The sequence below is a fragment of the Physeter macrocephalus genome, chromosome 17 (genome assembly GCF_002837175.3).
Source record: "Physeter macrocephalus isolate SW-GA chromosome 17, ASM283717v5, whole genome shotgun sequence".
Lineage (NCBI taxonomy): Eukaryota > Metazoa > Chordata > Mammalia > Artiodactyla > Physeteridae > Physeter > Physeter macrocephalus.
In genome coordinates this window covers 11,283,776-11,297,708 of record NC_041230.1, presented here as the reverse complement: position 1 = coordinate 11,297,708, position 13,933 = coordinate 11,283,776, and the positions used below count along the sequence as shown (strand labels likewise).

General features: G+C 45.9%; 1 protein-coding gene across 1 annotated transcript; it reads left to right on the top strand.

Annotated features, from left to right (window-relative positions):
- The first annotated feature begins 5,449 nt into the window (after positions 1-5,449).
- Positions 5,450-13,118, top strand: LOC102995204 (placental protein 13-like). The gene is given in 4 exon segments (XM_028478324.1): positions 5,450-5,461; positions 5,837-5,916; positions 11,927-12,137; positions 12,881-13,118. Coding segments are annotated over 4 exon segments (417 nt in total). The 3' UTR covers positions 12,995-13,118.
- The last annotated feature ends 815 nt before the right edge of the window (positions 13,119-13,933 follow it).

The window sequence follows — 13,933 nt, the reverse complement described above, 5'->3', positions numbered from 1 at the left end:
ATTGGCAGCCGATCTCTCTGAGTGGAAGTTCTTCCCCAAGATACACATGGCTCTTTTATTGACCTTCTCCAAGCTTTTGCTCAAATCTCATCTCCTCAGTGAGGACTACCTTAACTAGCCTATTTCAAATTAAGCCCTCTGTGGACTGCTCTGTTCCATTACCAACATCTTTTTTCCTTCAGGGTTTTTAAAAATTTAATTTATTTTATTTGTTATTTTTGGCTGCGTTGGGTCTTCGTTGCTGCGCGCAGGCTTTCTCTAGTTGTGGCGAGCGGGGGCTACTGTTCGTTGCAGTGCGTGAGCTTCTCATTGCGGTGGCTTCTCTTGTTGTGGAGCCCAGGCTCTAGGCATGTGGGCCTCAGTAGTTGTGGCTTGCAGGCTCTAGAGCGCAGGCTCAGTAGTTGTGGCGCACGGGCTTAGTTGCTCCACGGCATGTGGGATCTTCCCGGACTATGGCTCGAGCCCGTGTCCCCTGCACTGGCAGGTGGATTCTTAACCACTGTGCCACCAGGGAAGTCCACCAACATCTTTTTCAAAACATTTATCCCCTTCTGATACATTATATATTTTGCTTGTGTATTATATTTTAAAAGTTACTGCATATATTTTCCAACTGGAGTATAAGCTCCATGGAGCAAGAGTTTTATCTGTTCTTTTCCATTTATGCAGATAGTACAAAGCCTGCTGCCAATTAGTCACTCAATAAGCAATTGTAAAATGAATGGATAGATGGATGAATAGATAAATGGATGGATCCCTCTGATTGCTTTACTAACAACCCTTTGATTTGGGATTATGTTCATCAAATATTTTACATATGAGAAGCATGGGTCTAGCAGAGGTTAAATTTCTTTAATAAGGTCCCACAGTGGCAGAGCTGGGAGCCTTTTCCAGGTGGTGTGTTCCTCCAAGTCTAGGGTGAATAGGGAAATTGCCAGCAAGGATTCTGGAATAGATTTGATGTCAGAGAAAGAGTCAGTTGCATATAGCATGGGTTAGGCACCAATTTTAGGAAGTAGGGTAGCCAGGGAGCTCTTCATTATAATTTTATCATTGTGGCTTATCGGTAGACACCTAGAACTGCACTTAGATTAAGCATATCAGCATCTCCAGTTAGAAGCTGCTTCTTATTATCACAGTGGACTTTGGATAGCGTGGACTGAATACACTTTCGGAGTCAGAAATTTCAAAAGAATAGAAGGCAGGGCTCTGTAGCCTGAGCAAAAGGGTCAGGGGTGACCCACCTCCCAACAGCATTTATAGGGCACCTTCTCCAGACAGACTCACACCCAACAGTTTCAATAGGGAAGAAAGACCTGACTGGAGACTATGGAATCCTTGGTATGAAGGATGGGAAGAAGGAATCTGGTTACCTCTGCTTCTTGTGCCAGGTCACTGGGCACAAGTCATTGAATGAATACTGGTAGAGAATGGGAAAGAGAATGTGTACGTATGTGTGTCAGTGGGAATCGTTGGATTTGCATAATTGTCCTTTTGTGTATTTTCCTCTGGATTTGGAAGTGTTTGTATGTGATATGTGTATCTGTGCCTCTGAGCGCATGTCTGGACTCAGATTAATGTCTCCTTAACAAGAAGGCTCAAGACATAACCTTCCAGCAGAAGGCACTAGAGGCTTTAGTCAGAACAGTAGTACATAATTCAATTACCTTAAATTAGATTTTAGCAGAAAAAGACATATTTATAGTGGCCAGCAGTTCTTATTATGTATATATTAATAGCACATCTGAAGTTAAAATCTACTTAGATAAAATTAGGCAGCTGGCTGCCTGACTATAACAGAAGTGCCCGGTTCAGAATGGTTTTCAGGCTTATTTTCCTGAATTCCTCAAGGAATGAGATCTATTTCCTAGGCTTATTAAAGTTCCAGTTGTCAGTCCTTCTCCTACTTCTAATTGGGTCTGTTGCACTAAAAGCTTGGCCAAGAGAATAAGGTCTTAATCATGCTAGAGTTAGATCCAAGACTTGGAACTTGGGAATATTTCCAGCTCATTGTGCATTCCCCAAATTGCCATAGGATTATGTAGTTTTAGCGGGAAGTAGCTCAGAGCAGTCATTGCCGCATTCCCTCAGAGATTGCGGACAGGAGTGGGGATTGAAACTAAGTCCCCGTGAAACCTAGTTTCCCCGTAGAGTTTATGATTAACCTCTCTACTGAAAATGTTATTCCCTTTCTTGTCCCACACCTGTTCCTCTCAGGGTTGAGGGTTATGAAAGAAAAGGTTGGGGGGGGTGTTGAAATCAAGAAGGATCCCGCAGGGCCCTCCCAGGTACAAAAGCCCCTCCATGTCCCCTGTTTCTTGTTACAGAAAAAGGCTTTAATCTCCTAGGCCTTCTCTGAGTTCCAAAGAGCAGACTCAAGCAGTTGCTAATTGGGGAAGTGAGGGAATGCAGAAGCAAAGGAGGAGCAGTTGAGCAAGAAAAGTAATGATGGCTTAAACAACAGTTCAGAGATAAAACAGAGTCCTAGTTCCTCGTCAAGTGATATACGTAACAATCTGATGCATATCTTTGAGTTCTGCAGGAAGTAAGACCCCCCACCCAGGTGGAGGATGGTGACTCCATGGACCACAAGAAAGTAGACCCCAGACTGGTTGGAACCAGAAGGTTGATGATTAAGATTCCAGAAACATCACCCTGTTACCTCACCACCAACCAATCGGAAGAAAGTCCACAAACTGCACCCTCACCCCATATACTGCCTTTAAAAAAACCCCTCCCTGGAAGCCATCGGGGAGTTCATGCCTTTTGAGCATGAGCTGCCCATCCTCCTTGCTTGGCACCTGCAGTAAACTCTATACTTCATCACAACCCAGTATCAGTAAGTTGGCTTTGCTGCAAGGCAGGCGAGTGGACCCAAGTTTGCTTGTGTAACACCAGGATCACCAATCGTTTGCCATTGTGCAAATTAGAAGAGTGTGCACCTTTTAAGTGGATTCTGCCTGTGGGGTAAAGACTTGGTAAGAAGCATGTAGGCTGGATTTTAGATCCACTCACCTCCTCACTCTATCACCTCTATTCCTGCATTTCCTCTGCTACTGCTTCTTTCCTGGGCATTTCTCTCACTGAAGTTCCTGCTGTATCACAGACACAACCTGCTCAAGGACAGGTCCATAGGCATAGTTTGACTGAGTCTATTTCTGACACACACCCCCCCCCCAACCCTGGGAAGCTTTGAGGCTTAGAAACAGGAACAAAGCCAGAGGGTGGGGCTGCCAGGAGTTTTATATTCTGCAACTCCAAGAGATTCACACACGCAACTAGACACAGTTTGGAAAACCTGCCCTGAGGAAGACACAACAATGTCCGCGGAAAACATGGGAAATTGTGTGAGATGAAAATATGCGCATTTCTATTTGGAACGTTTTACTGAGAGTTGTGTGTGGGAGGGAGACCCTGGGGATATATTATGTGGAATCCTTGTGGGGAATCGTGTTGAGCCTGGACCAATGTCAGCATTTGACAGTACCTGACTGAGAGTGAATCCTGTTGAGACACTGTGACGTTGTGTGGGAGGTGGACCACTGACTGGGCTAAGGGAGTGTGTGCCTGAGTGCTAGGAGGTGAGGCTGTACATTTGTCTTCATGGCTGTGTGTGTGTGAGTAGAGCGCACCTATGCGTGTACAGTGAGTAGGAGTGTGCGCAAGTTCCTCAGGGATTTAAATGAGCCTTACGAGGAGGGGAGAGAAAACTTAGAAACAGTGTTTCCCTTGGGATCGGAATTAATGCAGTAACGTACATACAAGTATTTAGCACTCACACAGAACACACATATAAAACTTTGTGACAGGGATTGTTTCAAATGCTTTGTTATGTGAATTTATTTTATCTCGTACCAAAGAGACATCACAGAGACGTTTATACCGTTGAGCAGACAGCACAGAGATCTTAGGCAATAACATGATCAAGGTCACACAGCCCCGGGGCTTGGAGATGAGGGCCACACAGGTGGCGTCCACAGCCTGTGGTACTAATGCTCATGCTGTGCTGCCTCCCTCACAGTTTTAATGAACATATAATCAAATATCTCACTTTCCTGAAAATCTCTCACTTAGTTGCCTTCCAGGGGTTAAGCTGAGGGTTTCTCAGTCAAAATTGAGTGTTGGTGTAAGAAGTAAGGACAGGGGCTTCCCTGGTGGCGCAGTGGTTGCGAGTCCGCCTGCCGATGCGGGGGACGCGGGTTCGTGCCCCGGTCCGGGAAGATCCCACGTGCCGCGGGGCGGCTGGGCCCGGGAGCCACGGCCGCTGAGCCCGCGCGTCCGGAGCCTGCGCTCCGCAACGGGAGAGGCCACAACAGTGAGAGGCCCGCGTACCACACCAAAAAAAAAAAAAAAAGGAAGTAAGGACAATTTCATATTTTTAAAGCCCACATCTCCCCCTCTATGCAATACAGCAATGGAACACTGGCCATCACGGCTTCTAGGAGTCATGTAAAGAGCAAAACAACAGTCACTTTCTAGAGAAGCTCAAATCATTTGTCAGTTAAAAAGTTTGTAGGACCAGTTGGGGAGCAAGGCAGTATCTAAAATTTGGTCAACTTGGGTTTGAAATAAAATTGTTAGTCTTCGGGAAGAATGGTGTAGACATTCTTGTCCTTAGCCAGTCTACTAAGTAAGTACAGCTAAGAATCCTGGTGTTATATATGTTAGACAAACATAAGGAGACTCTTACCCCTTGTAATACATTATATATTTTGCTTATGTATTATACTTTTAAAATTACTGCATGTCTTTTCCAACTGGAATGTAAGCTCCATGGAGTAGGATTTTTGTCTCTTTTTTCCACTTACTACTCAATAAGCAATTGTCCAATGAATGGATAGACGGACGAATAGATAGAAGGATCCTTCTGATTGCTTTACTAACAACCCTCTTATTTGGGATTATGTTCGTCAAATATTTTATATATAAGAAGTTTGGGTTTAGCAGAGGTTAAATTTCTGTAATAAGGTCCCACAGTAGCAGAGCTGGGACTCTTCTCTGGGTGGTGTGTTCCTCCAAATCTAGGGTGAATAGGAAAATTGCCAGTAAAGATTCTGGAATAGATTTGATGTCAGAGAAAAAGTCAGCTGCATGGGATGGGTACCAACCTTATGAAGCAGGATAGCCAGGGAGCTCTTTGTTATAATTTTATCACTGGCTTATCGTAGATTTTTACATTGACTCTGACACCTAGAACTGTGATTAGATAAGGCATATCAGCATCTCCAGTACTATGAGAAGCTGCTGCTTGTTATCACGGTGGACTTTGGGTAGTGCAGACTGAACACACTTCTGGAGTCACGAGTTCGAAGGAATAGGGGGCAGGGCTCTACAGACTGAGAGAAAGGGTCAGGGATGACCCACCTCCTAACCGCATTTATAGGGCACCTTCTCCAGACAGACTCACACCCAACAGTTTCAATAGGGAAGAAAGACCTGACTGGAGACTATGGAATCCTTGGTATGAAGGATGGGAAGAAGGAATCTGGTTACCTCTGCTTCTTGTGCCAGGTCACTGGGCACAAGTCATTGAATGAATACTGGTAGAGAATGGGAAAGAGAATGTGTACGTATGTGTGTCAGTGGGAATCGTTGGATTTGCATAATTGTCCTTTTGTGTATTTTCCTCTGGATTTGGAAGTGTTTGTATGTGATATGTGTATCTGTGCCTCTGAGCGCATGTCTGGACTCAGATTAATGTCTCCTTGTTGGAGGTGTGCTAATATCTCTGAGCTGCAAGAGAAAATCATGTTATATGTCCTGATTCTCCCTGGGCAACAGTGTGGGAGAGAAAACACTGGCCTGTCACTCACTGATGTATCCGTCTCTTCCATAGCCGAACCCCTACCGGCAGTCTGTTTCCCTGACTGTGGGTTATATGGTGAAGATCAAGACAGATCTTCTGTGTCCCTCTGGGTGAGTAGATCCCAGTTTTTGTGTGATGGAGGGTGAAGCACAAGGGGAGAGTGTTAGCATTTTGGGGAACACTCGTTGGAAACATTTTGGTCTTCTTTCATCACCAGAATGAGCTGAGGTGGCTCATGCAAAAGTGTGAGATTACACTGCAGGCGGGAGTTTCCTTCCTGTGTGTGTGTGTGAGAGAGAGAGAGAGAGAGAAAGGGAGAGAGAGATGGCAAAGTAAGAAAGGTATATATTTTGAGAAAGAGGGAGGGGGAAGGGGAAGGAGAGAGGGAGGGAGGGAGAGAGAGAGAGAGAAGGACTGTGTTTGTCCCTGAGGAGGTTGTTTTCTTCACTAAAGGCCTGGATGAGGGAGCCATTCTCTTGTCTTTGCAGAAAGAACCCAGAATTTGTGGTGGATTTGTGCCTGTGTCCTGAGAGAGGCAGCAACATCGCATTCCATTTCTGAGTCTCCGTGAACAACATGATGGTGATGAACAGCCTCCACGAAAGGTGGATGGGGAGAGGAAGAGATAGCTTCTTCTGACCCTTTTGTCAGAAGGCCAGGGCAGCCATGGGCAGCCGTTTGAGCTTCGATTTTGGGTGCTGGAGAATGAATACCAGGTGTGTGGGCCCTAAGGGGTGAGGGGCCTGAAGCACCATGGCTGCGGTGGGGCTGCTGTGGAGAAACAGAGTCCAACTCTGATCTGATCTCAACAGACCAATTTTTTGTTTTGTAGTTTTAAGACATGTGCTTTCTATTTTTTAAACAAATTTATTTATCTAGTGAAGTTGTCACAGACTTTACTCATGGCATGTAATCACTGCTTGCTTTAAAGTCTACTGTTAAAAACACATGTATAATGTTTCTGTGACAACTCTGTATATTTATAAAAGGTATAGCCTATGAAATGTTTCCCCATTAGAATATCTCTGAGCTTGTTCACTATGTCTGATTAGTTTTCCCCAAACGTGGATAACTAGGCAAATACACACACACACACACACATACACACATACACACACACACACACACACACACACACACACACACACCCCAGAGCAGCCTGTTTGGGGCCTATTGAACATTCATTGTACATCTGCTTTGGCCATTGAACATGAGAATGCATTTAAAAGTCAAAATGGAGTGACTGTGGTTCAGGCATCCAAGGTGGAGCTGGTTGGCCATTGTGGATGTGATTTTAGACACATTCCTATTTTGCTGAGAACTTGAATTTCTTTAACTGTTTCAGACTCAGGACGACACCAGCTGTTCTCAGAGCAGTGTCTGCTACCAGCTGCAACCTTATAGTCTCAAGGTCTCCTCTTATAGCTATTTTTTTCTTACTTTGGGAATAGTAGCAAACAAGAAGGCTCAAGACATAACCTTCCAGCAGAAGGCACTAGAGGCTTTAGTCAGAACAGTAGTACATAATTCAATTACCTTAAATTAGATTTTAGCAGAAAAAGACATATTTATAGTGGCCAGCAGTTCTTATTATGTATATATTAATAGCACATCTGAAGTTAAAATCTACTTAGATAAAATTAGGCAGCTGGCTGCCTGACTATAACAGAAGTGCCCGGTTCAGAATGGTTTTCAGGCTTATTTTCCTGAATTCCTCAAGGAATGAGATCTATTTCCTAGGCTTATTAAAGTTCCAGTTGTCAGTCCTTCTCCTACTTCTAATTGGGTCTGTTGCACTAAAAGCTTGGCCAAGAGAATAAGGTCTTAATCATGCTAGAGTTAGATCCAAGACTTGGAACTTGGGAATATTTCCAGCTCATTGTGCATTCCCCAAATTGCCATAGGATTATGTAGTTTTAGCGGGAAGTAGCTCAGAGCAGTCATTGCCGCATTCCCTCAGAGATTGCGGACAGGAGTGGGGATTGAAACTAAGTCCCCGTGAAACCTAGTTTCCCCGTAGAGTTTATGATTAACCTCTCTACTGAAAATGTTATTCCCTTTCTTGTCCCACACCTGTTCCTCTCAGGGTTGAGGGTTATGAAAGAAAAGGTTGGGGGGGGTGTTGAAATCAAGAAGGATCCCGCAGGGCCCTCCCAGGTACAAAAGCCCCTCCATGTCCCCTGTTTCTTGTTACAGAAAAAGGCTTTAATCTCCTAGGCCTTCTCTGAGTTCCAAAGAGCAGACTCAAGCAGTTGCTAATTGGGGAAGTGAGGGAATGCAGAAGCAAAGGAGGAGCAGTTGAGCAAGAAAAGTAATGATGGCTTAAACAACAGTTCAGAGATAAAACAGAGTCCTAGTTCCTCGTCAAGTGATATACGTAACAATCTGATGCATATCTTTGAGTTCTGCAGGAAGTAAGACCCCCCACCCAGGTGGAGGATGGTGACTCCATGGACCACAAGAAAGTAGACCCCAGACTGGTTGGAACCAGAAGGTTGATGATTAAGATTCCAGAAACATCACCCTGTTACCTCACCACCAACCAATCGGAAGAAAGTCCACAAACTGCACCCTCACCCCATATACTGCCTTTAAAAAAACCCCTCCCTGGAAGCCATCGGGGAGTTCATGCCTTTTGAGCATGAGCTGCCCATCCTCCTTGCTTGGCACCTGCAGTAAACTCTATACTTCATCACAACCCAGTATCAGTAAGTTGGCTTTGCTGCAAGGCAGGCGAGTGGACCCAAGTTTGCTTGTGTAACACCAGGATCACCAATCGTTTGCCATTGTGCAAATTAGAAGAGTGTGCACCTTTTAAGTGGATTCTGCCTGTGGGGTAAAGACTTGGTAAGAAGCATGTAGGCTGGATTTTAGATCCACTCACCTCCTCACTCTATCACCTCTATTCCTGCATTTCCTCTGCTACTGCTTCTTTCCTGGGCATTTCTCTCACTGAAGTTCCTGCTGTATCACAGACACAACCTGCTCAAGGACAGGTCCATAGGCATAGTTTGACTGAGTCTATTTCTGACACACACCCCCCCCCCCAACCCTGGGAAGCTTTGAGGCTTAGAAACAGGAACAAAGCCAGAGGGTGGGGCTGCCAGGAGTTTTATATTCTGCAACTCCAAGAGATTCACACACGCAACTAGACACAGTTTGGAAAACCTGCCCTGAGGAAGACACAACAATGTCCGCGGAAAACATGGGAAATTGTGTGAGATGAAAATATGCGCATTTCTATTTGGAACGTTTTACTGAGAGTTGTGTGTGGGAGGGAGACCCTGGGGATATATTATGTGGAATCCTTGTGGGGAATCGTGTTGAGCCTGGACCAATGTCAGCATTTGACAGTACCTGACTGAGAGTGAATCCTGTTGAGACACTGTGACGTTGTGTGGGAGGTGGACCACTGACTGGGCTAAGGGAGTGTGTGCCTGAGTGCTAGGAGGTGAGGCTGTACATTTGTCTTCATGGCTGTGTGTGTGTGAGTAGAGCGCACCTATGCGTGTACAGTGAGTAGGAGTGTGTGCAAGTTCCTCAGGGATTTAAATGAGCCTTACGAGGAGGGGAGAGAAAACTTAGAAACAGTGTTTCCCTTGGGATCGGAATTAATGCAGTAACGTACATACAAGTATTTAGCACTCACACAGAACACACATATAAAACTTTGTGACAGGGATTGTTTCAAATGCTTTGTTATGTGAATTTATTTTATCTCGTACCAAAGAGACATCACAGAGACGTTTATACCGTTGAGCAGACAGCACAGAGATCTTAGGCAATAACATGATCAAGGTCACACAGCCCCGGGGCTTGGAGATGAGGGCCACACAGGTGGCGTCCACAGCCTGTGGTACTAATGCTCATGCTGTGCTGCCTCCCTCACAGTTTTAATGAACATATAATCAAATATCTCACTTTCCTGAAAATCTCTCACTTAGTTGCCTTCCAGGGGTTAAGCTGAGGGTTTCTCAGTCAAAATTGAGTGTTGGTGTAAGAAGTAAGGACAGGGGCTTCCCTGGTGGCGCAGTGGTTGCGAGTCCGCCTGCCGATGCGGGGGACGCGGGTTCGTGCCCCGGTCCGGGAAGATCCCACGTGCCGCGGGGCGGCTGGGCCCGGGAGCCACGGCCGCTGAGCCCGCGCGTCCGGAGCCTGCGCTCCGCAACGGGAGAGGCCACAACAGTGAGAGGCCCGCGTACCACACCAAAAAAAAAAAAAAAAGGAAGTAAGGACAATTTCATATTTTTAAAGCCCACATCTCCCCCTCTATGCAATACAGCAATGGAACACTGGCCATCACGGCTTCTAGGAGTCATGTAAAGAGCAAAACAACAGTCACTTTCTAGAGAAGCTCAAATCATTTGTCAGTTAAAAAGTTTGTAGGACCAGTTGGGGAGCAAGGCAGTATCTAAAATTTGGTCAACTTGGGTTTGAAATAAAATTGTTAGTCTTCGGGAAGAATGGTGTAGACATTCTTGTCCTTAGCCAGTCTACTAAGTAAGTACAGCTAAGAATCCTGGTGTTATATATGTTAGACAAACATAAGGAGACTCTTACCCCTTGTAATACATTATATATTTTGCTTATGTATTATACTTTTAAAATTACTGCATGTCTTTTCCAACTGGAATGTAAGCTCCATGGAGTAGGATTTTTGTCTCTTTTTTCCACTTACTACTCAATAAGCAATTGTCCAATGAATGGATAGACGGACGAATAGATAGAAGGATCCTTCTGATTGCTTTACTAACAACCCTCTTATTTGGGATTATGTTCGTCAAATATTTTATATATAAGAAGTTTGGGTTTAGCAGAGGTTAAATTTCTGTAATAAGGTCCCACAGTAGCAGAGCTGGGACTCTTCTCTGGGTGGTGTGTTCCTCCAAATCTAGGGTGAATAGGAAAATTGCCAGTAAAGATTCTGGAATAGATTTGATGTCAGAGAAAAAGTCAGCTGCATGGGATGGGTACCAACCTTATGAAGCAGGATAGCCAGGGAGCTCTTTGTTATAATTTTATCACTGGCTTATCGTAGATTTTTACATTGACTCTGACACCTAGAACTGTGATTAGATAAGGCATATCAGCATCTCCAGTACTATGAGAAGCTGCTGCTTGTTATCACGGTGGACTTTGGGTAGTGCAGACTGAACACACTTCTGGAGTCACGAGTTCGAAGGAATAGGGGGCAGGGCTCTACAGACTGAGAGAAAGGGTCAGGGATGACCCACCTCCTAACCGCATTTATAGGGCACCTTCTCCAGACAGATTCGCAGATAGCTGCTTTCAACAGGGAAGAAATCCAACTGGAGACTATGGAGTCCTTGGTATGAAGGATGGGAGGAAGGAATCTGGTTACCTCTGTTTCTTGTGCCAGGTCACTGGGCACAAGTCATTGAATGAATACTGGTAGAGAATGGGAAAGAGAATGTGTACGTGTCTCATGAGAATGATTGGATTTGCACAATTGTATGTCTTTTTGCCGATATTTCCCTCTGGATTTGGAAGTGTTTGTATGTGATATGTGTATCTGTGCCTCTGAGCGCATGTCTGGACTCAGATTAATGTCTCCTTGTTGGAGGTGTGCTAATATCTCTGAGCTGCAAGAGAGAACCATGTTATATGTCCTGATTCTGCCTGGGCAACAGTGTGGGAGAGAAAACACTGGCCTGTCACTCACTGATGTATCTGTCTCTTCCATAGCCGAACCCCTACCGACAGTCTGTTTCCCTGAGTGTGGGTTGTATGGTGAAGATGAAGGCAGATCTTGTTTCTCTGTGGGTGAGTAGATCCCAGTTTATGTGTGATGGAGGGTGAAGCACAAGGGGAGAGCGTTAGTTAGCATGTATTGGGGACACTCATTGGAAACAGTTCAAGATTCTTTAATCACCAGAATGCACTGAGGTGACTCATGCAAAAGTGAGATTACACTGCAGGCGGGATTTCCTTTGTGTGCGTCTGTGTGTGTGTGTGTGTGTGATGTCAGAGCGAGAAAGGTAGATGTTTCTGACATGGAGGTGGGAGGCGGAGGGAGAGAAGGGCTGTATTTGTCCCTGAGGAGGTTATGTTTTCTGTAGTAAAGGCCTGACTGAGGGAGCCATCTTCTTGTCCCTGCAGAGGGAGCCCAGAATTTGTGGTGAATTTCTACGTGTGTCCTGAGGAAGGTGGCGACATCGCATTCCATTTCTGAGTCTACGCGAAGAACGTGCTGGTGATGAACAGCTTCCAGGAAGGGGGAAGGAGGGAGGAAGAGAAAGCATCTTCTGACCCCTTTGTGCCAGGGCAGCCGTTGGAGCTTCGATTTTGGGTGCTGGAGAATGAATACCAGGTGTGTGGGCCCTAAGGGGTGAGGGGCCTGAAGCACCATGGCTGCGGTGGGGCTGCTGTGGAGAAACAGAGTCCAGCTCTGATCTGATCTCAACACACCAATTTGATTCCATGTCCTGGTAACCACGTCCTTTCCTCCTCATAGGGCTCAACCACAAAAGCTTACCTCCCAGTCTGATGCCTGTCTTGTCTTCTCAACAAAAATGGGCCAGGTTTGTAGTTGCAGCTCAAACATCAAATCTCTCAATCGCTACTGGCCACCGTATCTTCCTCATCGAAGATACTCATGTCACAGGCCAATTCTCCCCCAGTCCTCCGTGCTTCAGCGCCAAGAACATATCTCCTGTGCATGGCAGAAGTCCTATCCCGGAGGAAAATCACTGAACACAACTTCTGAAGATCATTGAACACACTCTTTGAAAGCATTACCATGTATGCTGTGCAGGCAGAGATTCAGAGTTGAATCCCGTATGTCTCTTGCTCTCATGGACAATCAGGAATGTGGAGGGAGAAGTGCAGGCCCACGGTCATCAGGGTAAAGCGGGGACGGGGAGCTCTGGAGGCAAGGAAGTGGACACTGGGGGATGATTCCCTACAGCACTGTCATGGCAGGATTTCCTGGGGAAGGAGATATTTGAACTGCTTTGCTTTTGTGGAGTAAAGAATTTTTACAGGCAATGAAAAGAAAGGGAAGGAGGAGGCCTAATCGTTCTGAACTCACAAGCAGTATGTCTCTTTCCTTAGGTGTTTGTGAATAACAAGGCCACCTACGTCTTTGCCCACTGCCCGCCCTCACAGTCTGTAAAAATGCTGGAGGTGAAGGGGGATATTGTGCTTACTTCCGTGGAAGTATGTTGAGGGGCAGAAGATCTTGCAATGAAAACATCCACCCCGTTATACTCTACAATGTGCAGGACCAGAGCAACGCCCAGAAGATGCCAGGACACCCCCCTGTTGCCACACTTACGCTAATGATAATAAAATCTTCCTGGTATGAACCAGGACTTGGTTCTTGCTCATAGGGGAGACCTCAAGGGAGGATCTGGCACAAAGGGAAAGTCGTCCCGAGTATGGAATGAGGAGTGTGGTTGGGGAAGGGCCCAGGCGGCCAAAATCCCAAGTGCCGCCCCTGAAATAGAGACAGAGTGAGCGTGTCTCAGGATGTTGTGAAGAAGATGGACACGTTTGGGGACGTGTAAGGGAGGGATACAACTTTGTATGTGAGCTTCTTTTCACTTGTTTATTCACCCACAAATAATTATTGGACCCAAGTATTAGTCGGGGTTCTCCAGAGAAACAAAACCAATAGGGTGTGAGTGTGTGTGTTTATACACGTGTGTACACACACATACATAATTATATCTATAAAGAGATTTTTTTTTTTTTTTTTTTTTTTTGCGGTACGCGGGCCTCTCACTGTTGTGGCCTCTCCCGTTGCGGAGCACAGGCTCCGGACGCGCGGGCTCAGTGGCCGTGGCCCACGGGCCCAGCCGCTCCGCGGCATGCGGGATCCTCCCGGACCGGGGCACGAACCCGCGTCCCCCGCATCGGCAGGCGGACGCGCAACCACTGCGCCACCAGGGAAGCCCTATTACTTTTATCAAACCCCATTTTTCCCCCAATACCAGGCAGTGGGCCTAGGAGGGCACCATCATACAAGGATAAGTGTTTTGGGCCTGAACTGTCATGCTGGCCGCTTACTGAGAGATGTATTTCAATCCAAAAACTGTTCCCGCACTGCATGCCCAAAACATTGCCTAGGGTTGCCCATGCTCTGTTGCACAGGGAGCTCCCCGG